This window comes from Clinocottus analis, unplaced genomic scaffold (genome assembly GCF_023055335.1).
Source record: "Clinocottus analis isolate CAN_PGR_092001 unplaced genomic scaffold, fCliAna1.0.p SCAF_25, whole genome shotgun sequence".
In the NCBI taxonomy this organism is placed as follows: domain Eukaryota; kingdom Metazoa; phylum Chordata; class Actinopteri; order Perciformes; family Cottidae; genus Clinocottus; species Clinocottus analis.
Genome location: NW_027175987.1, coordinates 578,417 through 602,110, shown reverse-complemented (window position 1 = coordinate 602,110; position 23,694 = coordinate 578,417). Strand labels below are relative to the sequence as shown.

At 48.2% G+C, this 23,694-nt stretch overlaps 1 protein-coding gene across 3 annotated transcripts; it reads right to left on the bottom strand.

Moving 5' to 3' along the window:
* Positions 1 to 5,753: 5,753 nt before the first annotated feature.
* On the bottom strand, positions 5,754 to 23,438 carry cbarpb (CACN subunit beta associated regulatory protein b). Of its 3 annotated transcripts, none has more exons than XM_068591451.1 (10): positions 23,234 to 23,438; positions 20,808 to 20,880; positions 18,510 to 18,658; positions 16,974 to 17,035; positions 15,497 to 15,659; positions 14,258 to 14,429; positions 13,911 to 14,048; positions 13,193 to 13,451; positions 12,361 to 12,550; positions 5,754 to 11,313 (listed from the first exon to the last, which is right to left on the bottom strand). In XM_068591451.1, exons 2-10 carry the CDS (start codon positions 20,853 to 20,855, stop codon positions 9,786 to 9,788), a joined length of 2,709 nt encoding a protein of 902 aa, XP_068447552.1. In that variant the 5' UTR covers positions 20,856 to 20,880; positions 23,234 to 23,438; the 3' UTR covers positions 5,754 to 9,785. The 3 variants fall into 3 exon arrangements, with proteins under 3 accessions (XP_068447552.1, XP_068447554.1, XP_068447553.1); XM_068591453.1 differs by having other exon boundaries at positions 23,238 to 23,438; XM_068591452.1 differs by lacking the exon at positions 23,234 to 23,438 and adding an exon at positions 21,660 to 21,941.
* Between the last annotated feature and the right edge of the window lie 256 nt (positions 23,439 to 23,694).

Sequence of the window (23,694 nt, the reverse complement as noted above, 5' to 3'; positions counted from 1 at the left end):
GCAAACAAAAAGCCACGCGTGACAAAGGTCAAAGGTAAAAGGGGGGAGGCGACGAGGGACAGGTGAGCGACAGGTGGAGGTCATAGGGGGCGGGGCAGACAACCACGCAGGCAGGAAGCAAACAAAGGCAGGAAGTAAATTAAAAAAAAGACACATAAAGAGAGGACTTACAAACTAAAACTGGAAACAAATATAACCAAAACCCAGAGGACATATTATTATTATTATTATTATTACTTTTGTACCTGTATATTACTCCCTGCAATGGATATTGACAATTAATTGTGAATAATTTTATATGTATGCAAAGCTGCTTTAATCGTCTTTTCTTATCAATCAGTCTCAGACCAATTTATTGTATTATATATATATATATATATATATATATATATATATATATATATATATATATATATATATATATATATATATATATATATGTGTACATATTATATATATGTATAAATATATATAAATGAATACAAATATAAAATACATTTTAAATATATATATAAATATATTTTTTATATATGTATGTTATGTATATGATATATATAAAATATTAAAGTATTAAATAAATTACATTTGAATAAAATGAAAGGATTTCTTCAGTGTATGTGTGTATATCTTCAGCAACTTAATTCATCCCTCACTTCCTCAGGTCGCGTGTCACCTGGCCGGGCATTGATGTTGGATTAGGAGGATCGTTTGCGTCATAATCCTCTCGTCACATCCCGGTGGTAAACTGTTGACATCGGTGTTGATGTTTTGGAAGTCCCAAGACGTAGTGAGTCACTCTTGTCTTGCGTCCACCTCAGCCCTGACCCCGTCTCTCTCAGGTCGTCTTAAAGGGCCGGCGCGAGGCATCGACGAGCAGGTCTGGAACGCAACACTCATTTCTGTTTCCCTTTAGTGTATAATAAATAATCAGGGGCTAAGAATTGTTGTGCTTTGGTTATCTAAGAATGAGCCGGTCATAGAAACCACAGAGTCCACCATGTTGCACTGCCATGTTTCTACAGAAACCCAGAACGGACAAACCAAACACTAAAAAGAGACTTTTGCACCCGGTGGCTCACGTTACCGCTGTCTTTTTTAAAGGCAGAAACTTCTCTTCTTTCGGGTTGCCTTTTTGAGAAGATTATCTGGAAGGAGTATTTACTTTTTCACAAGGTTATCTTGAAGGAGTGTTTACGTTTCACTAAATCCGACACACTGTCCCTTTAAGGTTCCTTTAAACAGGACTGGAGCACTCAGGAGTCTGTGTGTGTGTGTGTGTGTGTGTGTGACAGGTGAACAAGACAATCTCTCCATCTGCAGGATCAGACAGAGATCCGGACAAAGGAGCTTCCACCTTCAGCTGTAATCACAGTAACTGCACACAGGACTGGCGAGGAAACCCCCACAACAACCCGATTTCACTATCAGTCCACACATTCAACCTTATAAACACTGTTTCTGTCATCAGCTGACTTATGAGGAGCCCGGGCCGGATCTCTCACCGAGCCTTAATGAAAGGCACGACGACAGTTCAAATGGGATTTTTAACGGCTGCTCGATCGATACGCGCTAACTCACCGGCGTGTGGACTCACGTCTGCGTGTGTGTGGGTGCGTTTCTGTCCTTCAACTCATCGCGAAGTGTAACAAATAGCCCAAAAGCTTCAGTCTACGTGTTTAAAAAAAACAAACAAAGCTGGAGAGTTCTGCTCCATCCCCCTGAGAGGTGAGGGGGGGGGGGGGGGGGGGGATGGATGGAGCAGAATCCTGAACGAAGAAGAGGAGGAGGAGGAGGAGGGTGGGGGAGAGAGGGAGCGTGGGCAGACTGCGTGGGAAGGAGATGCTGCATAATCAGCTTTCTAGGGTTTTCTCCTGCTTGCTTTAATTTCTTCACTGTCTCTTCCCCTCCTGATTGGCAAGGGGCCCATTTATCTGCCAGATCTGCGTCTTCCTTCGCCGTCTTCCTCTTCATCCTCTCCTTCATCTGTCTGTCACTGTCTGCATGTTCCCTCTCTTTCTTCCTTTCCATCCTTTTTCTCTCCATCACTCATTTAGCCGCACAAGCTTAGACGCTTTAGTGGAGTCTCCCGGTCCTCCATTTGTTTTTCCAAAAGAATAAAAGACACCCTCGCCCCCCTCTTCTCCTCCATCACCATCCATCTGCACGCACAACCGCCACATATCTAATAGTAATATTGCCATTGTTCATTAAACTACCTTTCCCTCCTATTTCAGGCATCATAAGTTAAAAGTAATAACTTGGCTCTGTGCTATTTCCCTGTGCAATTTACAAAACCACACTAGTAAAAAAAAGTGTCTTTATGTTCTGTCTAACGCACATCTGAGGTCTGAGCAGTTGACAATATTTCACACTTATCAGCGTTTGGCATCCCATTTATTTAGCCGCACATAATAAGTGAGAAATAGAATCGCCGCCGAGTCGTGAGCCGAGAGGAAACCTGTGAGTCATCGGCATTTTCTCGCACATTCGACCGCCGCCTGGAGCTGCTCTCGTTAAAAGGGAATCTGGGAGGAGGGGTTAATGCGTGGGTGGAGGGGGAATGAGGGAGCAGGTGGTGGTGGTGGAGGGATGGAGGGAGGGAGAGAGAGAGGGTTTTCCTCTCAGAAACATCCCTGACTACGGCAGTCTTGTAGCAGGAGGGGGGGGAGGCGGAGGAGAGGTGGAGGGGAATTGCAAATATGTGCTCATTCATGTGTGGAGGGGTAGACCTTAAATGTGCGATGTGTGGGCGGGCGTGTGACGCAGGGGCACGAAGCAGGGAACACCATCAACATCTCAATTTGTGCTTCTCGACGGCATGAGCAACACTTTGCTTTGTGAATGGACTGAACGCGACACTGGGTTGGCTTAGCGGAGTGATGCAACCGCACCGAGCTGGAACAAAGCGTGACAGCTGAAGCGTCTCCCAACATCTGTATTCATGGGGATTTTTGTTGGGAGTGTCTGTGGCTTGTCTTTCTCTGTGAGACTTCCCCGGTAGCTAAAAAGACGGTTTAGTTTTCATGCTAATGTGAAAAGAAAAAAAAAAGCGGGAAAGCCGTGTCACAACTTCAGTCCCCGGAGCTAAAGCCCTGACATAACATTTGAGCTAGCTAACGTAACATCTGAGCTAGCTAACAAAACATCTGAGCGAGCTTTTGTTCTGTGACATTTTTTTTTTCAACCTTTTAGCTGTAACCTCTGCCATCTCAAAATGTTTGGTCCTCTTCTTCCTGCGGTTATAACAGACACAGACGGTATGAAAAATGGACGTAGTCTCTGTGACGTCACATCTAGGTTACGCAGAGCGAAAGTGAAGCTCGAGGAGGGTGGCTCTGGCCGTCGCCATTTTGGTTTTCTGGAACCACAGGGGTCCATATCTGGAGGCAAGCTTTTCTCATACAGCGCTAGCCATATCTAAAATGAATACTAGTAATTTGTAGATATTCATCAAAATCAACTTGTATGTATTTCATGCATTAATGAACCGGGAAGTATAAAGACTATTTAAAAAACCATACAAGACAGGTCGATAGGTCAAACAAAATCAAATCTTTGAACAATGAAACGGCTGTTTGTGCCCCGTGTAACTCAAGAGGTCAAGGTTGATTTATTTGTCATGTAACTTTCTTTATTAAGTCACACTTCCGTAGTTACTTTAACCCAGATCACGATCTTATCAAACAAAGTAGTGTTGTTGCCTAACCTAATTTAGTTGTTTCCTATGACGATGGAAATTTATTTTTAAAAAAAAAAACGTCTGCATGCAACGAGCAGAAATTGGCTTGTATTGTGGAAAAAATGAGGAGTAACTATTTCATAAGATATCACAAGAAATGTTGTATGAGGATACTTTGTGGATACATAACATGTTTGTTTGTGAAACCTATTGGAAAAACAAGGTACAACTCAAATAATGTTCTGTCAGATTAACGGTAACGTTGATTCTGTGAAACACGGACGTTACAGATCCTGTGTAATGTCATCCAGACACATATTGGCATACAGGAAGTCAAAATGAACCGCATAGCAAGTCATATTGTGTCTGATATTGCTTTAAATAATTCTCCAAAAGGCACCCAACACAGCAGAGGGGTACATTTTTGTGACTGACATCATCTATCGGCTTTAAAGGCACCGGCCTTTAATCCTTAATATGATTCAAACGGCTGAGCGCAGTTGTCATTAACGGAGACATTATCTATATCGAGACCGAAACCAGGCGGTAAACTAGCTTTCTTCTTTGGGGATTAACTCGCTTTTCGAGACAGACTCAAGTGGCCACTCGAGGAACTGCAGTTTTTAGGCTTTATTATTTTCTCTGCGGAGGTTGACGCTTGGTTTGAACAATCGACAATGTCGAAACAACAACATTAATTGCCATCCTTATCTCAACGGGTATGATATGACATATTGAATAAGGCTATTTGTTCTGTGACGGGAATTTAAGGTGTCAGTATTACAAATGTCAGTGAGTTTCTGAGTGTCTGAATCTGTGTATGTCGGTGTGTTGGAGACAAAGTTGCTGTTGCTTCACAGTGCCCGTTGGTCCACTGCACTCAGCTCGGGGGCTTTCATTCACATGGGGTATGTGACCAAGGTGGTTAACTCTGGATTTTTCACACTTCACAGCCGTCGACGTACCCTCACATTGTGAAGGAAACCCCCCACTGCAAAGGCAGCGTCGGCTCACCGTTGAGCGCGTTCAGCTCAGCGATTGGCGGACGGAGAACAACGGAGGAAAAGGCTCGGGATGATGCAAAAGAGAGAAACCAACACAGAGGAGAGAGTCTGAGACTCCCCCCCTTTTCCTCCAGCGTGTTCCCTCTGCAGTCTGTCAGTATGAAGCGCATCGTGATGTGTATTAAATCAGTAGACTGGCAGGGATTTCAAAGAAGATAAAACATTTGATGTTATGAAAATTGCCTTCTTCCAAGAGAATAAATGAAATGATGTAGCTGGAGGCAGAGAAGCGACTGCAGACTGTTTGTTTTAATAAACATTACGCCTTCTTCTTATTGCTTTGTCTGCTTGTTGTTCTTCCTCATTGATTTTTAAGGAAAAGCTAATCGTCATTCTTTGACAATTGTAATTAATTAATAACTCAACGCTATTTTGGTCCTTAAGATAAAACACTCAAGTGTAACTCCGACATGTTTCATGGCTACATGTGCGGAAGAGACAATTAATCATTTTCATATTGGTTGTGTGGAACTGCTCATAACCTTTTGTTTCAGTATAAATAGATCCATGTATGTCGTTTGCCATTTTTATACTGTGAAGTGCTCAAGTAGATATTTTATTATTAAAGTTAATAGTGCCGTAATGCAGTTTTTCAGTGCACATGGCAAAAAAAAATCAACAAAAGGGGTTCATGTTTGGATCGCAACAAGCTTTTTTCCTCATGTTTAGCGTGTTGTGACGTGCTCCACTACACTGTATGGGAGACTTTGCTCTCTGCATCGCCGTCTCCTCTCTCAACACTCTGCAGTTGGCTTTGACGTGACTTTGTTACAGCGTCGGCATCGTAGTCCGGCTGGATTACCGTCTAAACGCTTGGCCCGGCCTGGCTGGATTCGGCTGTTCTTTCCAATTAATCTGAAGGAGGTGATAAGGAGAGGCAAGAAATCAATAGGAGCCCAAGGAAGAGAGAAAGAAATGAAATGAGATTCATGAGAGGGAACCTTATCTGCGATCCGTTCCCACGCCTCGATTACCGACCATCCCCTTGAAATAAAGCGAGTTGGAAACACTTTTAGCTTCATTCGTTTATTCACAGATTGGAAAACAACCCTAAAATAACACCTTTTCTTTGTTTTTGTGTGTGTGTGTGTGGATAATTTGGTCCCTCAAGGCTCAATTGATTTGGATCAACAAAAGCAAAGTTGTAAAAGAAAGCTCATCTTTTATATATCTTTTTTTTCTTCCTTTGATTAAATTAAGCGGTTTACTAACAAGCAAGGAATACAGAAATACTTCTACTTTAAAAGGGATAAATCTCACAAAGTCTCATCACGGCATCCTAGCATGACTCTTAAAAGTACAAAAATCTCTGGTCGTACCGACGTTTTTTCGACTTCTGCGTTGAACAAACGAGCAGTGACTACGCGTCCCTTCTGGTACCGCGACTCTGAGAAGACATGAAGATCTGAACTAAAATGTTGACTCTCATGCAGACCTACGCACAGCTATGCATCAATGCATTGGACAGGCTACTGGTTAGCACGCAAACACCATTATGTTACCACAGTGTCCCCAGTTGTACAGCGTCAGTCTAAACCTAAAAGAGGACGTCCATTTAGTCTAGCTTCTCGTGACATTGTGCTTGTATACACAGCAACGTTGAATTTCTTTGTACACATGTACGGAAAAGCGGCCCCTTTTGCGGCCGTTTTTCTTTTTTTTTTCCGATCGTTGCCGTCGAGTCGGACATTTTTTTGGCCGTTGGATCTGCGGGCGAGCGCAGCCGTCTTCCCTTCTCTTTAGCCCCGTCAGCATTTGCAGAGCAATCAGTGTCATCGGGGGACGCATCAGCCCCGTGATAAGTGATAGAGGAGGATTTAATTTCCCTTCTGCTGATTATCGCCGACATAAAAAAAAAAAAACACAATAAGAACGTCGTTTCTTTCACGGTGGATTATTGTGATTGGGGCCTTCGCGAAAGAAAAGGGGGGGGGAGCAAAGAAAAGACATAACACTTCCTCGTCTGCGCCCTTTTTTTTGTGTGTGAGTTCACCTCCTTTTATCTGGTCGCTCTCCTAATGAGGAACGCAGCATCTGCACTTATCCTGCTGTCACGCGGAGAAGAGAGAGAGAGAGAGAGAGAGAGAGAGATTTAATCTGGGTAAACAGGAAAGGAGCATCGTCATCATCTTTATCACACCCAAACAATGAGAGGAGAATGCTTTTTTTGTCTGGGTTTTCTATTCGGTGAGTTGGATTTGCTGCGCGGCCTCAAAAGACCGAGGAAAGGGAGACGTGGGGATGAGAGGAAGGTGTGGGGGGGGGGGACTCCTTCCCCTTTACGATTAATATTCAACACCATCTTGTGCGGTGGCTCCCCTCGCTGCACGCCGGAGAGACGGGAAGCCCAGCAGCCCCTCGGAGAAGGAGATCTCATGAGCGTGGCTGCGTTCCCATCAACGTGCTGCCGACGACGACGGAGCGGACACGGTCTGCTGTCCGGCGGCGGCCGAATAAGAGGCCAAAAGAAAATACTAATAAAGGGGGACTTAGATACAAACAAGGTCTTTGTCCGGCCTGGTTTTATAAGCCGGCAGGAAGTGAAAAGCTCTCGCGGCCTCAGGGGAGGCCTCCACTGCACTGTCAACTTTCTCAGGAGACGAAGAGGAAGAGGAGGAGGAGGAGGAGGAGGAGGGGAGGATGTCGAATGCGGAAACAAAATACAGCCTGTTCTCAGAGCCCTCATGCACAAGAAAGCATGCCTCTCCTTATAAACTCAACAAACAGCAGCCGTCTGGTCCCGCCTGGAGGCTGTAAACGCGTGCACGAGGCCCAGTCGGAGGTCGACGCCCCAGAGTGCAAAAGGTCGTAATTTATGGAGAATTATTATTGTCAGGTGTCTGTGATTTATTGAAGAGTCGTGATGCCGCGAGTCGGCCGGCCCCAGGTGCGCCGGTTCTGAAGCGGTCCTCTTCGAACCTTCAAAACGCTCTCAGTGTCCATTGTCATTGAAGCAATGCAGACGTACACACATATATAAAAAGCAATAAACTCACCCCGAAAAAATAAACACAGTTGTCACACAGAAGCATTTCTCAGTGAACAAACAACAACAAACATCGCGAGCAGTCAGACTCTGGACGAGGACACTGAGAGGACGTCTTCCCTTTGAACGATCGCCTCATTCATCACCGTAACCTTTGTGGACTTTGCTAACTGTGTATCTCAACCAGTGGTCCCCAACCTTTTTTGGCTTGTTGCAACCTTAAAAAAGGTCCTAAAACCCAGAAACGAGTCGTCTCAAAGTTGATGAATGTTTTTTTTGTGTCAAGATGCCTGAAATAAGGACGAGATTCAGACGTTTTGCGATTTGTTCTACGGCATTAAATGCTCTTGGTTTTGATTTGAAGCGTCTTTAAAGCGACTAAGAGAGACGAGTAAAGGTCGACTGACTCCGCTTCACAGGTGTGTTCGCTCACAGCCTCGCGTTGCTTTCACATTATAAAAGTCGGGGTTCGTTTGGGACGATTATCTTAAAAAAATGGGTTCGGATTGTAAATTTGCGTTTGCAATGGAGCTTATTGTCTTCAATAATGAAACTAGGGGAAAATCCCATTGGCTTCTTTTGTGGAGGGAGCCGGTGCGACGCTAACATTCAGGTCGGCCTACAAAAATACATCATCGCTGCAGCTCTCTGTGTCCTCATGCAGCAACGCTCTCTACAAGTTAAGAGACAAAAATATGATGTTTATTATTAAAACGGGTCATTCCCCCTAAACACTACATAAGGGCAGGTGCTATGCCGTGTGCAAATACTCATGAAACATCATACGTAGTTCAGTTACTGTTAAATGAACTAAAATAAAGTTGTCTAAAATACATTTAGAAGCTGAACACAATATAGTTTTAATGTTGAAATTAGGATCAGTGGACCAATAATATTTCTTTAGCCCAGATATTTAATAATAATTGTTGTGTTGACTGTGAAAATAAGAGATTTATTTTTCTCATCTTGGTGCTTTTGACCAACTGTAGAATTTGTAAAAAAAAACTAAAATTATTTTTAAAAAATGAGTGAATCCCAGAAAATAAGAACAAATCGTGGAAACGAACAAAAGAAAGAGGAAATTTGTTTTTTATAATGTTTCCCGACCACAAATGACTTGAGGGCTACTTCCAGCAATTGGAACAACGATTTGTGAGCGATGAAGAACGCGGACGCCATCTTCCTACGGAGCGAGTTACATTCAGGAAAAATGGGAGTCGTGGAAAATTGCCACAAAGTTGGCAACAAGAATAGATGAGACTGACGAAGCTCTGCGGGGACGAAACAACTGTTTGTAATTAATCCTTTAATCCTCTCAGACTTCTCTCGGGACCTCCACAGGTTGGGAATAACTTTAAAGGGACAGTGCAGCCGGAAAAAAAACCGCTATAAACTACAAACACGAGTCTCTCGTCTACTTCCTCTCCATGTTTCCGACACTCGGCATCTCTAGACGGACGAGCGCGACAGCTAAGAGGCACAAGTCGTTGACATTTTGGGGTGAGCTGTCCCTTTAAATTTGCCTCACAGAGCTTTGATTACGTATTCAGGTATTTCAGATCATTTTGTAGTTCATAAATACTGATAAAACTACTAGTTTCCCACTGATGCGTGTTCAGATCTGTAGCTTCCTACTCATCTAATAGCACCTGGTTTCACAGTGGACGCCATCTTGGCTTCAGTGATTCAAACTGGAGAGCGGAGACAGGAAGCCAGGGACGGACGGAGACCTCAGACACAGCGACGATTAATGAGGAAACATTTATCACTAAAAGCATATCTTTTTTTGTTGTTGTTGTGTTTGCTCCGTTTGTGTATTATCTTGCATTGGATGCGTCTTGAAAACGGCAACAATGAACAGCTTCGTAACGGCATGAGTTCCAGTGGATCAGCGGTATGACAGGTGATTCAGAACGCGCGCCGCCCCCCGTTCAACACGCCATTCGAGCCGAGACGCGTTGGGCGAGACGAGTCGGACGGAAAGGGGGAAAGTGTGCGCGTCGGCGGGAGCGAACGGTGACGAGGAGGAGGAAGAGGAGGGCGCCTGGAGCCCTTGCTACACTGGGCTGTGGTCCGGAGAAGCGTGCGCGGCCGCCACCGCCACCGCCGCGCACTCGGCGGCCGAGTCCTTGGTCCTGCGAAGGCCCGCGTACAGCCGCTCCCCGAGGTGAGCGGTCAGTTTGTCCGTGAGCTCCGCCGCGATGGTCTGCGGGCCGTAGCCCGACGAGGAGTCGGGCGGCTGAGGGGGCGAGCGCTCGTCCGGCGGGTCGGGGGGGAGCGCCGGTTGTCTGCTGTCCTCCTGAGGGTCTTGGGACTCGCCGTCGTGCCGGAGAGGCGGCGGGGAAGAGGAGGCGCCGTCTTCCGTGTCTCGGACGGCGGCGCCCTGCGCCCCGCCCTTCCACCGGGCTTCGGCGGCGGCGGCGGCGGCCATCGGTTCTACCTTCGGAGCGTCGCTGCCCGCCTCGCCGGTCTCCTCGTCGGCCGCGCTGACGATGCGGGGGAGCGTGCCGTGGTAGCTGGCGTCCAGCGGGTAGTTCACGCTGTCGCCCCTCCTGAGCGGCGCCCGGAGCCGGTCGAAAGAGGTCTGGAAGTGTCTGACGCCCGGGTCGCTCCACTGCTTGTGGCGCTGCCACTGCTTGCGCAGGTGGACCCGGGACCGGTGCTTCTTCATCTGCGGCGACTCCTGCTGGTCGAACTGCGGGTCGTGGCGGAGGAACTCGTGGAAGAGGGCGTCCGTCTTCTCGTCGATGCTGTAGTCGCGGCGGTGCAGGGCCGGCGGCGGCGGCGGCGGCGGCGGCGAGGGCTGCGCGGCCTCTCGGGGCGCGGCCGCCTGACCGGCCCAGCCGAGCGAACCGGCACCTGTCTCTGCGACGGACGCTCCCCCGCTGGCGCCCAGCAGCATCTCGTCCTCCAGCTCCTCCTCGAAGAGACGAGACTCAAAGCTCTCGCCGACGGTGCCGGTTCGCCCCGCGTTGGTAAAGTGGTGCCGTTTCTCGTGGGCAGTCCTGTCCTTCGGGCTGCCGCCGCCGCCGCCGCCGCCGCCAAACAGTCGCAGGTCTTCTGGCCCGCGACACGGAGCCTCTATCGACGCGTAGCCGCTGTCCATCTGCAGCAGCTTACGAGTCCCCGTTTCCCCGTCGCTGCCGCCCCGCTCGGAATCTGTGCTCTTCTGTTTCCTCTTCCTTCCCTCCGTCGGCCCCGGCCGCCGCTCACCCGCGTCCATCGAGACGTCCTCGCCGCCCTCGCCGCCCTCCGCCTCGTCCCCTAAATCCTGGGACGGGTCGCCGGGCGGCCCGCCTCTCTCCGTCTCCGCGCGGCCGCCCAGCGAACTCACGCTCTCCGCGTCGCTGCAGACGGAGTTGCGGTCGGCGCTGGCGCTCTGGTCGAAGGCGGCGTACTGTTCCAGTGTGGCGCGAAGGCTCCATATGTCTTTGTAAAGGGAGTGGGGGTCCTGCGGGTCGGGGGGGTCGGCGCCTTCCCTTCTTGCCAGGGACAGTGCTTCGTCTTGGGGATCGGGGGACAGGCCAATCACCCCCGGTCCTCCGTGGCTGCAGCTGGGCTCCACCATCACCTCGACCTCTACCCTGTAGCGTGCACACAGGTGTGGAGGGACGAGATGAGACATGGACAATAGTTAGGAGAGAAGGAAAGGGGGAGGAGCACACGGAGCGTCGGTGTCAGAGCATTTAACCTGGATAACACATTCATCTGACACGTGGCTGTGTTCACACTGCACAGAATGGTTGTCATGACTTGCAATGGCCGCTGTCGCATGTCCTCCATCTGAGTTTAGCTGCATACTGATGCCATGCTGGGAATCTCTCCATCTGCATTTATTTCATCCGCTAATTTAAAGAAACACACACTGTAAGGAACGCGGCTAGAGAAGCACGGCGGCTTCCTGGAAATTGCTTTTTTTTTTTGGGTGTGTTTTCAACAACAAACATCTGCAAACATATACAGGAAATGTTGATTTTGTTTAATCTAATAGGCAGCCATGTAAGTTCTGCTCTGGGAGATTGGTTATTTTTGTTTGTAAGCTAATATCGGGGGCGGAATCTGCGATGCTATGATTGCGAACTTAAAATAACTGAATCGCAGCGAACCCCTCTTGCCCTTTTGTGGACTTTATCAGACCATGTCAGCGGTGGAATGGTTTCCTATGCCAGAATAAGCCCCGCGTCCCGATTCTCCGCTTCAAAAAAAAGGGAAAAGTGCACTCTGGAATCCCCTTACATCTGGCTCCAAATGGTGGAAGTGTTTTTGGTTTACTGGGATCTCATTACATGCAAATCAGCCGGTGGTTGAATAGTATTTATTTACACAGTAGTGACAGAGCATGTTGGGTTTTGGTTGAGTTGAATGGGATTGAAAACAGGACCGTTTGCAAAACATCCTTTCCCGTATTTCTTCTCAACGATTCGGTTTAATTTCAAATGTAATTGCACCCCTCTGTGTCATAAAAGTGCACTTTTATTTTCAAGCAAAGTGGTGAAGAGTCGGGACGTCGGAGCCGTCTCTCGCTGTACGACGTTACCGCGCCATTTCTAGCCCCAGGAAAGGAAAAAAAAAAAATGAGTGCAAGGCAGCAAAGCAGTGAACGAGATGAATGGCAAGGGAATTAAAGATACCTGCCGAGGGAGGGGGGCGGTGTGGAGGGAGGCGAGAGGAGGCGCGTCGCCGGGTGGCCGGCGCCGTAGGCGGCGTCCCGGGTGCGGGCGAAGTACTGGATGAGGTCGATGTGGTGCGCGTCGTTGTCGTCCTGGTCCATGCTCTCGCTGGCGGCTCGCTGCCGCTGGAACTGCCTCCTCTTCGGAGAGCCTGGCGCGCAACAGACACGAGGGAGGAGGGAGCCGTGAGTTGCAGCGCACGCCACGTTCACGGCGTGGGGGGACGGAGCGGGAGGGACACTTGTTTCAGGAGAAAGCCTCCATCAGGCGGCGAAGGTTTCTGGGGGGATTGGAGGACTGAGCCTTTGGGAAGCGCAGGGAGAAGTGTGTGTGTGGGGGTCTGTGTGTGTGTGGGGGGGGGTCTGTGTGTGTGTGGGGGGGGTCTGTGTGTGTGTGTGTGTGGGGGGGGTCTGTGTGTGTGTGTGTGCAAGATTGACAGGGACGGTTTAGACAGGGGCTGAAATTGACTTGGAAGACCAAACTTTACGTCACTAAGCCATCTGTCCTGTAGGTCTGTGTGTGTGCGTGTGTGTGTGTGTGTGTGTGTGTGTGTGTGTGTGTGTGTGTGTGTGTGTGTATTTAGCAGCACAAAAGGCAGTTGGCTGCTGGAGCCCCCTGCTTAACTGTTGTCTGTTCGGAAACGAGGGAATATTGCCAGAAAAATACTAAATAAATAGAAGAAAACACATCACTCCACTTCATGTTTCTCAGTCGCGCCCCCCTGCTGCTACATTGGCACCGACTGTTTCTAAAAATGTGAAGCTCCATCTCCTCTATATCAGGGGTCCATTACCTCTGGTGTCCAGACTGGAGGCTCTCTGGCTGCTGTCCAGCTTCCACTTCTTGATCTTGAAGTAGGGACTGGCCCCCTCCAGGCTCGCGTGGCGCCGCAGTTTGGTGAAGAACTGCAGGACGGGCCCCCCCTGGCTCCCGCCGCCGCCAGCGCCAGCGCCACCGAGAGGGGCCCCGCCGCCGCTCCTCACCGCGGCACCTTCCCCGACACCGACGCTGCTGCCTCTGCCCCGGGGCCCCGCGGCCATCATCATCTCGATCTGAGGCAGACAGACAGGCAGACGGCGGTCAGACAAGAAAACGTCGCCAAGCCTGGTGCCGTGTGTTTAATCCCTTCTGACAGTGATGTTCCACACAGGCTCCCTTGTTTACCCATCAACCATCGCTCTTGTCGGCCCACCCTCGGGCTCCGTGACCCTCTTCTCAAGTCCTCATGTATGACTCACTGGTCTGCTGGCTGCTTGCACGGCCGCTTGCCGCACTGAGTGACTATAAATCGACCGCCCTACAAATGATTGACTCAACACACTTCTTACGAGCTCTTACAGGTAACTTGTATGCACGCTCACACGGTGCGCTGTGGGATATTTGCACCATTTAAAACGCTTTTTCCCGGGAGAGAATCGCTGTGCGGCGTGCCGAACTTAAATATATATTCGCCGTCACTTGCACGCATAATATTTGACGGCAGTTTTTATTGGGGTGTGGGGGCGACTTACGGAGCTGGAGGTGGGCTCTTTGGCGCAGCGGGCAAGAGTGGTGTCCACCACCGAGTTCAGAGCGTCTCCAGGGAGGGCGCAGCTGGGGTTGACACTCAGGCTGGTCAACGCCGTTTGCGGCAGAGGGCACAGCATCGGCTGAAGGGAAGCAGACACACACACACACACACAAATAACTGTTACCCCTTTTGAAATCGGTTGTTGAAAGTGTGTGAGTTCTGCCAAAGCTCTGCTGATTAATCCAGTTACTCAGAGTAAGTGTGTATTTCATGTTTGCGTGAAAGCTACGAATGCAATAAAAAACGATGCACCGGGGGACTGAAAGCGGGCTAAAGGGCCGTCGTCACCTGGAAGATGGAGAGGGACGACTTGGCGACGGGGCGCGTCGTCATGGCGACGCTGTTCTCGGCCGAGTCGCACTCGTGGATGGTGACTATCTTGAGGCCCGGGGGGGGGATGTGCAGGTGTGTGAGCCGGGCGTTCTTCAGGTGGTGGAAGTCGCCCTCGGTCAGCGTGTACCTGGAGAGGACGACGTCGAGTCAGAGACGACGTATCGCGCTCCTTTTCAGGGCCATGCGGGTATTTCTACTCCATGTTTACATACTTTGATGTTCATAAAACACTTTATTGTTCCCCTTTTGTCCATCTGAATAAACAAAGTGGTTGTGAAGTGAAGCCAACGCTGCAGTGCCTCCAACCTGCATTCTTTCTAATGGCCACCAGGCGGCGACCCACAATAATTTATTTATTACCTCAGTAAACATATCTTTTTTGGTCTCAATTGCTAGTTTCAAGTCTTCCTCAATTCAGCATGATGTTCATTTAGAAAATCCTCGTCCCATTTAGGGTATATTAAAGCATTGTATGCTTGAGGGCGGGGCTACCTTGTGATTGACAGGCTGCTACCACAGCTGTATACAGTCTCTTTGTCTCTTATCCGCACTCCAAATATGGTAACGTCCGTTCTGTGATTTAACAAAGATGGCGGTGGCCAAAATGCCATATTTGAGCATTCAAAACTGCAGGTGACAAAGGTACAGATGACACCCTGGCGACCTATAATATACTGTCTATGGAGTCTGCTCTGATTGATCACAGCTTTCAGGTTCATTAACAAAGTCTTGACGGCTTCTTACTGCGTTTTATACCTCCATAACATCTATACAGCGTAGGTATATGTATAAAAAAACACATGCAAATCTCACTTTCTACAATTTGTCCCCTTTAAATACAAAGCAACAAAACAGGTGAGTCACTCTGGATGACGCTTGTCCTTGCACAAACAGCCATGGGGAACTGTCTGATGCAGACCCATCACAGTTGCACTGGTTCCTACATTTAGCCACACAGAATAATTCCTTTTGAAGTATTTGCACATCAGTCTCCCGGCTTTAAGAGAAAAGCAGGGGAGTGAAATAATGAGAAGGGGTGAGACCTCTTGGCGTCGTCTGCCTGCTTAATGCATAAAGAGATAAAGAGTTAAATGTGGGCATCCTTTGATCACGGAGAGCAGTAAAATATGGAGCGCAAGGACGTCAATGTGAATCTTCGCGAATGTGCGCCTCGGTGTCCGCCGGCTCTCTAACCTGCGGCCCTTCTCCTGCGCCTTCTTGCCATGGTCGAAGAGCGCGGCCTCGTTGAAGGAGACGCGGCGGCCCATGGTGCCCGTGGAGAGGAAGCGCTCGGTCTCCTGGTTGTGAGAGCTGGCCATCGACAGGCAGTCGGACTCGTCCACCCTGATGGTGATTTCTATACCGGAGACCCGAGAGGAAAGAGACGGAGGAGGAAGAGCGACAGGTTAGTGTTACGGTTACGCAGGAGCTACAGACATGCTAGCGCTCCCTGGAAACATCTCAACAACATTCATGGTCCTCAGGAGGATGAAGCCCTGTGACTTTTCACTCTTTCAGCGACACACAAACAAGCGACCAAACACCCGCAAAACACTAAAACTAAGATGGCGACCACGGCAAGCGTTGTTCATGCCGAGCTTCGGCATGCTAGCAGTTAGCATGGTAGCAGTACTGCCTCGGCTGCCAGCAGGGCCTTCAGACTCTTAGGCGGGGTTGCATCAAAAAGGGATTTATAGATTTTAAGATCAGTTCTAATTGGATTAATTTCAGCTGCTGTGTATTCCTGAAAAAATCATTACATTGTTGGTAACTCGCTAGCTAAAGAGTCCGTCGGTTAGCATAACGTTACTCGTTTGAGAAAAACTGGTTAGCCAAATTAATGGAGTAATACCAAATAAAAAATATACAGAACTGTTTCCACAGTATTGTCCAGTATTTCTGTTCGGCTCCATGACAGCTTACTTGCTGAACTGGTATCTTGAGATTAATTCAACAGCAACATTATAAAACTCAATTAGGTTGTCCCTCGACTTTCTTTGACAAACTGGATTATTAGTTTTAGAGTTTGGTGCAACATGATTTAAAATTGAACCATGATCAGGTTACAAAATAACCTACCAAGCTCTACTATTGCTTTTCCACATTTTATGTGCACATAATAGGTGGTGATTCATCTGATATATCATGGGATTACCATAGCTCGCCTGTTGTATATGCGCTAGTTGATGAGATCTCTTTCAACTGTGTGCTGAAGTCATAACACACCCTCCGAAATAAATATTTTAAAAAGTCTGAAGTGAAGCATCAGATGTTCAGACACCTCTGTGGAGGGCGAGTTTGGTAATGCGGCAAACTGCTGACGGAAAAAAAAAAAAAAGACGAAACAAAAAAGCCTCACAAAAGCAAGTTTGGTGCCAAACTGATGCTTCGCTTTTAATAAATCATTTCGCACCCGAGACGTTCGTCGGGCCCCAAAATGTCAAACTCCAAGGAGTGGCGCAGCTACTTAAACTAATTGGGTCGAGATCACAATATTTTAATGGAAAAGACATTACACATTTTGTGCTGACGCGCTAAAAATACCCCCTCTTCCATCAATCCAATCCCTCCATCTCCCAGCCCGGCCGTCTCCATTACGCCTCCCTCTACTCGCCTCTTTTATATATTCCCTATCCGCCCCGCGCTCCCCTTTTGTCCATTTCTCTCTTACCATGGGTGGGCTGAGGCTCCTCCACGTAGGTGGTGTTGGTTTTCTCGGGGTCATCGCTGGCCCTGAAGGCACACACAGAAACACTCAGATCAATGCCGTGAAGGTATTCCCCCCCGAGGTCCAACCCCACGGACCCCGACAGCACAAGGCTTTCCCATCAGCTGCGTTACTGTTAAAAAACCCACAAGGAACCTATAAAGACACGGCCGCGGTACTGGATGTCTGCTTGGCCCGGCTGCGTTATCAATGAGGGCCTCAATCATTGCCGGAAACTTGATCACCCTCGGGGGGCCGGAGGAGCTCTTGGATTGTTATAGCTTGGTTGCTTTATTGAATTGCACGCTTCAACTCGTCCTTAAGGGAACAGACCTCAGAGAAGACACAAAAAGGGTGCCGTTGTTTAGGGGACGAGGCATGCGGACTTCTTTCAGGGCCTCCTGTGAACCCCTTTAGCTTCACACAAGCTTCTACATGCCCAGAGTTTATTATTATAGTTTTATTATGAGGCGGAAACCAGCAACTGAAAGCTCCTGCCACACAGTTCTCTTTCTTTGTGCAGGGATACGGGTTGCCTGTGTGTGTGTGTGTGTGTGTGTGTGTGAGTGAGTGTGTGTGTGTGTGTGTGTGAATTGACTTGAGGGATTTCTCCGTCTACCCAGATCTGTGCTTCTTCTTGTCTTTCATTTCCTCTGTGGCTCCCGCTCCCTCACACTGTGTGTGTTTGTGTGTGTGAGTGTGTGTGCGTATTCACCGTGCACACACACACACACACACACACACACACACACACACACACACACACACGCACACACAGGGCTGGGCACCGATGCGAGATTAATCACCGCCGATGGCTGCTATGAAATCTCATTACACTCATCATTTGTACCAGTCTGCCCGGCTCTCCTCGGCTCTGCCTCCTGCGAGCCTCGCCTTTCCTCTGTGCTCTTCCGTTTATCTGCATCTTGCTGGTGCGCCCTCGTAAATTCAAGTGTACTTGATGATGCGTGCTGTTGTGGAGAGGGACAAAGCGTCCGGAGGGGCGGCCACGTTGCCGCTGAATAAGCGCGGCGAGAGACGAAGCGTGACTACCCAAAGTGTTTTTCATCAGCAAAGGCCTTTTTTCACGACAGCCCTCGCGGGGAGTGACAGTCAAACAGCTGACCTGCCTCATGAGTGAATGCAGTACGTTGTCCTGAAGTAACATGTCTCTCTTTTAGGGTTACATAATGTTTTCTACCGTCCTACCGCAACACAGCTTTAGACGCTTTTGTTTGTTTAACGGGTCGTTGTCTGTTATCGGACTCGTACTGAAGATGGTTTGGGAGGAGCGAACCGGCAGAATCCACAGGAAGTTGTTTGCTTTGTTTTTCCAACTGAACGAGCCTTGTCTATTATGCACGTTTACAGCGCTGTGGACATGCACAACAGACCTGCATCGGGGGAATAACCTTTACAGGGAAATGTATTTCGGCGTGGATTCCGATCGCTTTTGTCGTACAGCACAAATAAGCGTCACCTAAGAAGTTTTTTCCGCACCTGGCACAGCATGGCCCTCCTCGACAGCAGCGACGGAAGGCGATGAGGAAGACGGCGATGAAGACCACGGTTCCTACCAGGAAGAAGGAGAGGATCACCAGGAGGAGCCTGTAGCCATCCTGCTGCTCCTCGGCCACTAACGGGATCTCCTGGGAGACAAACGGGAGGGCAAAAGGTGGATATCAGTAGATCATTAGAGACGCCTGTTCCGGTCCTCTACCAGCCACATGTCTGCATATATGCAGCTTTGTATCGCTGGAACGACGGATCTGTTGACCGATGAGGAGGACAACTCTGATTCCTGAGTAGGCAGTGAGGGGAAGTGAAGTAGATGCAACAGGAAGAGAGGTCGCTGTCGTCCTGGGCCTTTAAAAAGGGATGAAGCATAAGTAAAGCAAAAAGCTTCCCACATGAGCGTCAACTGATATCCTCCCCGAGCGGTGGAAACACGTCTGTACTCTCGACTCACAGAGACAACATTTTCTAAAAGCCTCACATTAGAATTAGGACATAATGCTGCGTTAATATGCTGCTTTCCATTAGGACGGAGAGTCGGGCCACAGAATCCAACATGGCCGCTCGGCGCGTCAGCAGAATTATTATTTATGAGCACATAATTACTTTGTGTCATGTTAAATCCGTCATACATACAGTACTATGATGCTAAGGTGTTTGTACAGGAAATGCTATTAAGTTTTTCGATTTGTTAACTTTTATTATCTTTTAATGTGTTTTTTATTCTGAGTCCCTTAACTGAGTAACAAATAGGAAGAAAAAATGTTTCTCTGTCACCAAATAATTTCCTCCTTTTAATGTATTTGTTCTACTCATTCATAGAATGTGACTCTTATTCATACCTTTTGCACATTGTTCTCAATTGTTGAAATAAATGTGTTTTTATCTTAAATGTATCGGTCATGCAAAAAAAAAAAAAGCGTGCTCGTCATGTAATCAGAGAAACGCCTGATTTGAACACTGTGCAGCTGTTTCGCCTTCCCAGCAACAGCGAGCGGCTTAACAGATTGATTCAGACCCACCGGCTGGCCGACCTGCATAAAGTGAATCTATAAATGCAACAGTGAAATGAATCAATAAATGCCGGAGCTGTTAACCTGTCGACGGTGCACCTTAAGCTCTGGGGGAGCTCTCACAGGGAGGAATGCAGCTGAGTGGATTAAGTTCACAAGGAGCACCGGCGGAGGCTCCGCGGTCCCAAAGATAACTCAGTTTGGTTTTGGATGAGCATGTTTTGACGGAGGAGGAGGAGGACGTGCTAAAATCTCTCCTCCTTTATTTATTGACAAATACTTGATTCGATCCACCGCTTGAGCTCCCGCGTAAGTAGACGACGGTGACGACGCGTCCTTCGCTCATCTGCCGCCTCGACCGAGAAGATGCGTTTTGTCCATATTATTTTTGTGAGTGGCAGGAAGCGTTCATCGGTGTAGTTGCGTTAGCTCGAGTCCATTATTAATTATTCCTTAAAGCAAACTGGTGTTCAGCGCTCGCAGCTAGCAGCTAGCAGTTAGCTAGCTAGCACTTTTTACTGCAGAAAAGCCTAACTTGATTTATTAAGATATGAATCAGTGAATGAGTAAACAAATACATGATTACTGGAAATAACACATACATAATACATGAACAACTTCTTAGTCATGTCAGTAATTCTTTTTTTTTGATTTTGTTGAGGAAAATGTACGTTTTTCTTGACAAAATGCACTAACTTGAGTTTCTTATTAAATCCCCCGTCGTCTTGATTTATTTATTTCCTTTAATTAGTTACATTTTTGCTTCTTTTTTGTAATATATATCCAATGTTACAAGCAAAGAAAGTGTCTCCCTTCATCCTCTGAGCAGAAATATAAACGGTTCAAACAAAATGATGGACGGCAGCACGAGTGGGAGAGCAGAGAACAACAGCACGCCTTGTTCTCTCGTGGAGAACCAGCGAGGCGTGACGACCGACGTTGTGTAAAGAAAACAGCGCCTCCGGATCTTAACAACTCTCCGAGGGAGAACGCACGGCAAGTGTTGATGAGCGCTGGACTCCGACGTCACATCTTAATTTCTCTGAGAGGGGAAATTAAAGCTGATTAGATCAGAGATTAAATTATGTCAGGTCCAGGTCAGGATGTTCTCCTATTAGCCCGTCAATGGGCCAGAAGGGCATATGAGGGGAACGCATGGTTCTGGTGGGGAACTGGACACAACACACACACACACACACACACACACACACGCACACACACATGCACACAGGAAGTTTGAGAATAAGCTGGTGACGAAAGGCAGACTTACTGTGGAGTTTTCTGGTAGGATGTTCCAGACGGTAGACTCATTGCTCATGGTCCAGGCCAACTAGAGAGTCCCCCTGAGAGATAACACATACACACACCCACACACACACATACACACACACACACACACACACGCAGAGGAAATGACTGTTACCAGAACTGGTCATCAAAACACAAAGTCAGCCAGCAGAGATACTGTTTTTGTGACTGTGTTAATAACAAATGTGAAGCAAACATTACATTGCGTTGTAACGCGTAACACAAGAATAACGCACGGCTCTGCTGTCCAGTTATTGACGTCTGATGTCTCGTAACGCGCTGTTTGATGCAATAGAAGAAAAAAATCATCTCACGGCCGTGAAAAGACTGGAGCAGAAAACAAATATTGATGTGTGTGAGTGTGTGTGTGTGTGTGTGTGTGTGTGTGTGTGTGTGTGTGTGTGTGTGCGTACGGCGTGTGCTTCTGCGCATGTGTTGAATCCCACGGAAGATGCAAATGCCAACATCTCGACTGTAAATCATCACCCGTAATTCCATATCAGCCTGAAGGCTCTTTACCTACCTACCTCCCACACACACACACACACACACACACACACACACACACACACACACACACACACACACACACAACACACACACACATACAGAGAGAGAGAAACACCAGCTCTCACTAAACGCTGGCTCCAGCAGCTCAGTTCCACTACCGCTGCTGCTATGCGTTTGCTCCTACACATCATAGCCATTAATACAGCTACTGCTGCGCCAAACACACACACACACACATCCCCCACACACACACAGACACACACACACACACACAGGCACACACAGCCTGGGTAGAGCTACTCACCCAGCAGGGTAGGAGCAACATGCCAGCAGCACTCAGCGCTCCTTGCTCTCCTGCCAGTCGCTGCAGCACTCTCAACTTCAGCACCACAACCTGTAAGCTGCTGCCAAGCTGTTTTGCTTCCAGCCCGTCTACCTCCCTGATCTACCGTCCAAGCATGAAGAGAACGGAAGAAAAAAAACCCAAATACATTTACGGGAAACACATCAGGCTGTGACCAGCGCGCTTCCCTTTGCCTCGCTGCACCACATCCTGCTTTCTACCAGCCCAGCGTCTTACCCTGATGCAGGGCAGTGCGCAGCAGAAGCAGCAGCAGCAGCACCAGCGCTGGATATGTGTGTGTGAGTGTGTGTGTGTGTGTGTGTGTGTGTGTGTGTGTGTGTGTCAGGCTGTGGCTCAGGAGTCTCCTCCTCAGCTCCCTTGCAGCATCCTCAGCCCAAACAAGCCGACTGAGCCCCTCACCTCAGGGCTGGCCCACCGGGCCTCGGGCCGGTTGACTGATATTGATTGATTATTCAACCTGGGTAAATAAGTTTGTCGTTACATAAGTGCACCTTTAAAAAAAAGATCACTTGACAGGTATCCCTGTACAGTTTGTGTCAAAGGTGATGAGACTGGGGAGGGGAAAAAAATACTGTAGTCCATCACAAGGGATGACATCAAACACCAGAGCGTGTTCTTTGAAGGATTCTCTTCTGCCTCAATATACATTCATTAATTGCAATAACACAGTTTGACACCTAGTTGCTGCGCATATTTTCAGAATAATAAAGAAGAAGTGAGCAGTGGAAATGAATGCAGCCTGGTACTTGTTGAGAACACTTCCATCGGGGTTTTGGGGGGGTTCAAACCCGGAGGATTGCTCTCTTGCCGGCTCGCCTGAGCAGATGGTGAGACGCGGGGGTCCCAGCAGAGGCACATCCCGTCATGCTTCACAACATTTCCGTCTCTCCATGCCAGCTGCATTACTGGTGTACATGTACTGTGCATCGGTTTCGCTTCGAGGAGCTTTTTTTTGGGAGGGGGGGGGGGTATTTCGCCCCACGTTCAAAACACCTCAGAGGAACAACATGTGGATGCAATGGTTCATGTTGGACATTGTAATAACCTAGTAGAAAAACAACTGTTGCACAAAAGAAAACATCCCATTTTTTTATTGCTTGGCACAGCAATATGTCCCCCCCTCCTCTCCCTTCCCGGAACAAAAATAATGAGCTTCGTCTCTGGCAGCTGTTTCCTCATGGAGGTTTGGCTGATAAGATCGTTTGCAAGAAGACACAAATCACATCATATCCACGCGGTGAAATGAAGCCGACGGTGAACTTTAGCATATATATTATAAAAATAACAGCCAAAAAAAAAAGAAATGGATGAAAACGCAGCGACACTGCGAGCAGCGCGGCGAGGTTAATACAATATGCCATCTTGATATTTCACACAGGCGCTCATGATTTCCATCAGTCCGGTGACAACCGACGGGGAAGGTATCGAGCTCACGACTTGAATAGGTTGCGCGAGGAGCAGCGGGCATGCGGCAAAAAAGAAAAGAAAAGAAACAAGAAAAAGGGAGCACTCACCTACTCAACTGGCCGGGTCCATGCAGGATCGGAGCGGGGCAAAGCCAATAAACACGAAACTCCTCTGTGGATCACTTTAATGTGGATTTTTAAAGCTAAAACTATTTATGAATGAAACCCCACTGTTTAAGACACGCCCACCACCCAGTCAGAGGCGCGCACCACGTGACGCGGGGAGCGAGGTAAAGCTGAGTGATTGAAGGGTTTCTCCAAATGAGCGCGACGCTCAGTCGCTGTTTCGGGTGCAAGGGAGGGGGGAGTGTCACGGTGAATGTAAACTATGTCTCTCTATTTACTTAAAACGCATCTCTTTTGGTGTTGTTGTGTTGTATTAATTAGGTGTGTAAAGTCATCCGTTTGGACTAAAATGGGGTAGCATTGAGTTCAGAAGTCTGTGCGTGTGCGTGCGTGTGTGCGCGCGTGTGTGTGTCCTACAAAAGTGGCATACAAAAGAGCAAAAA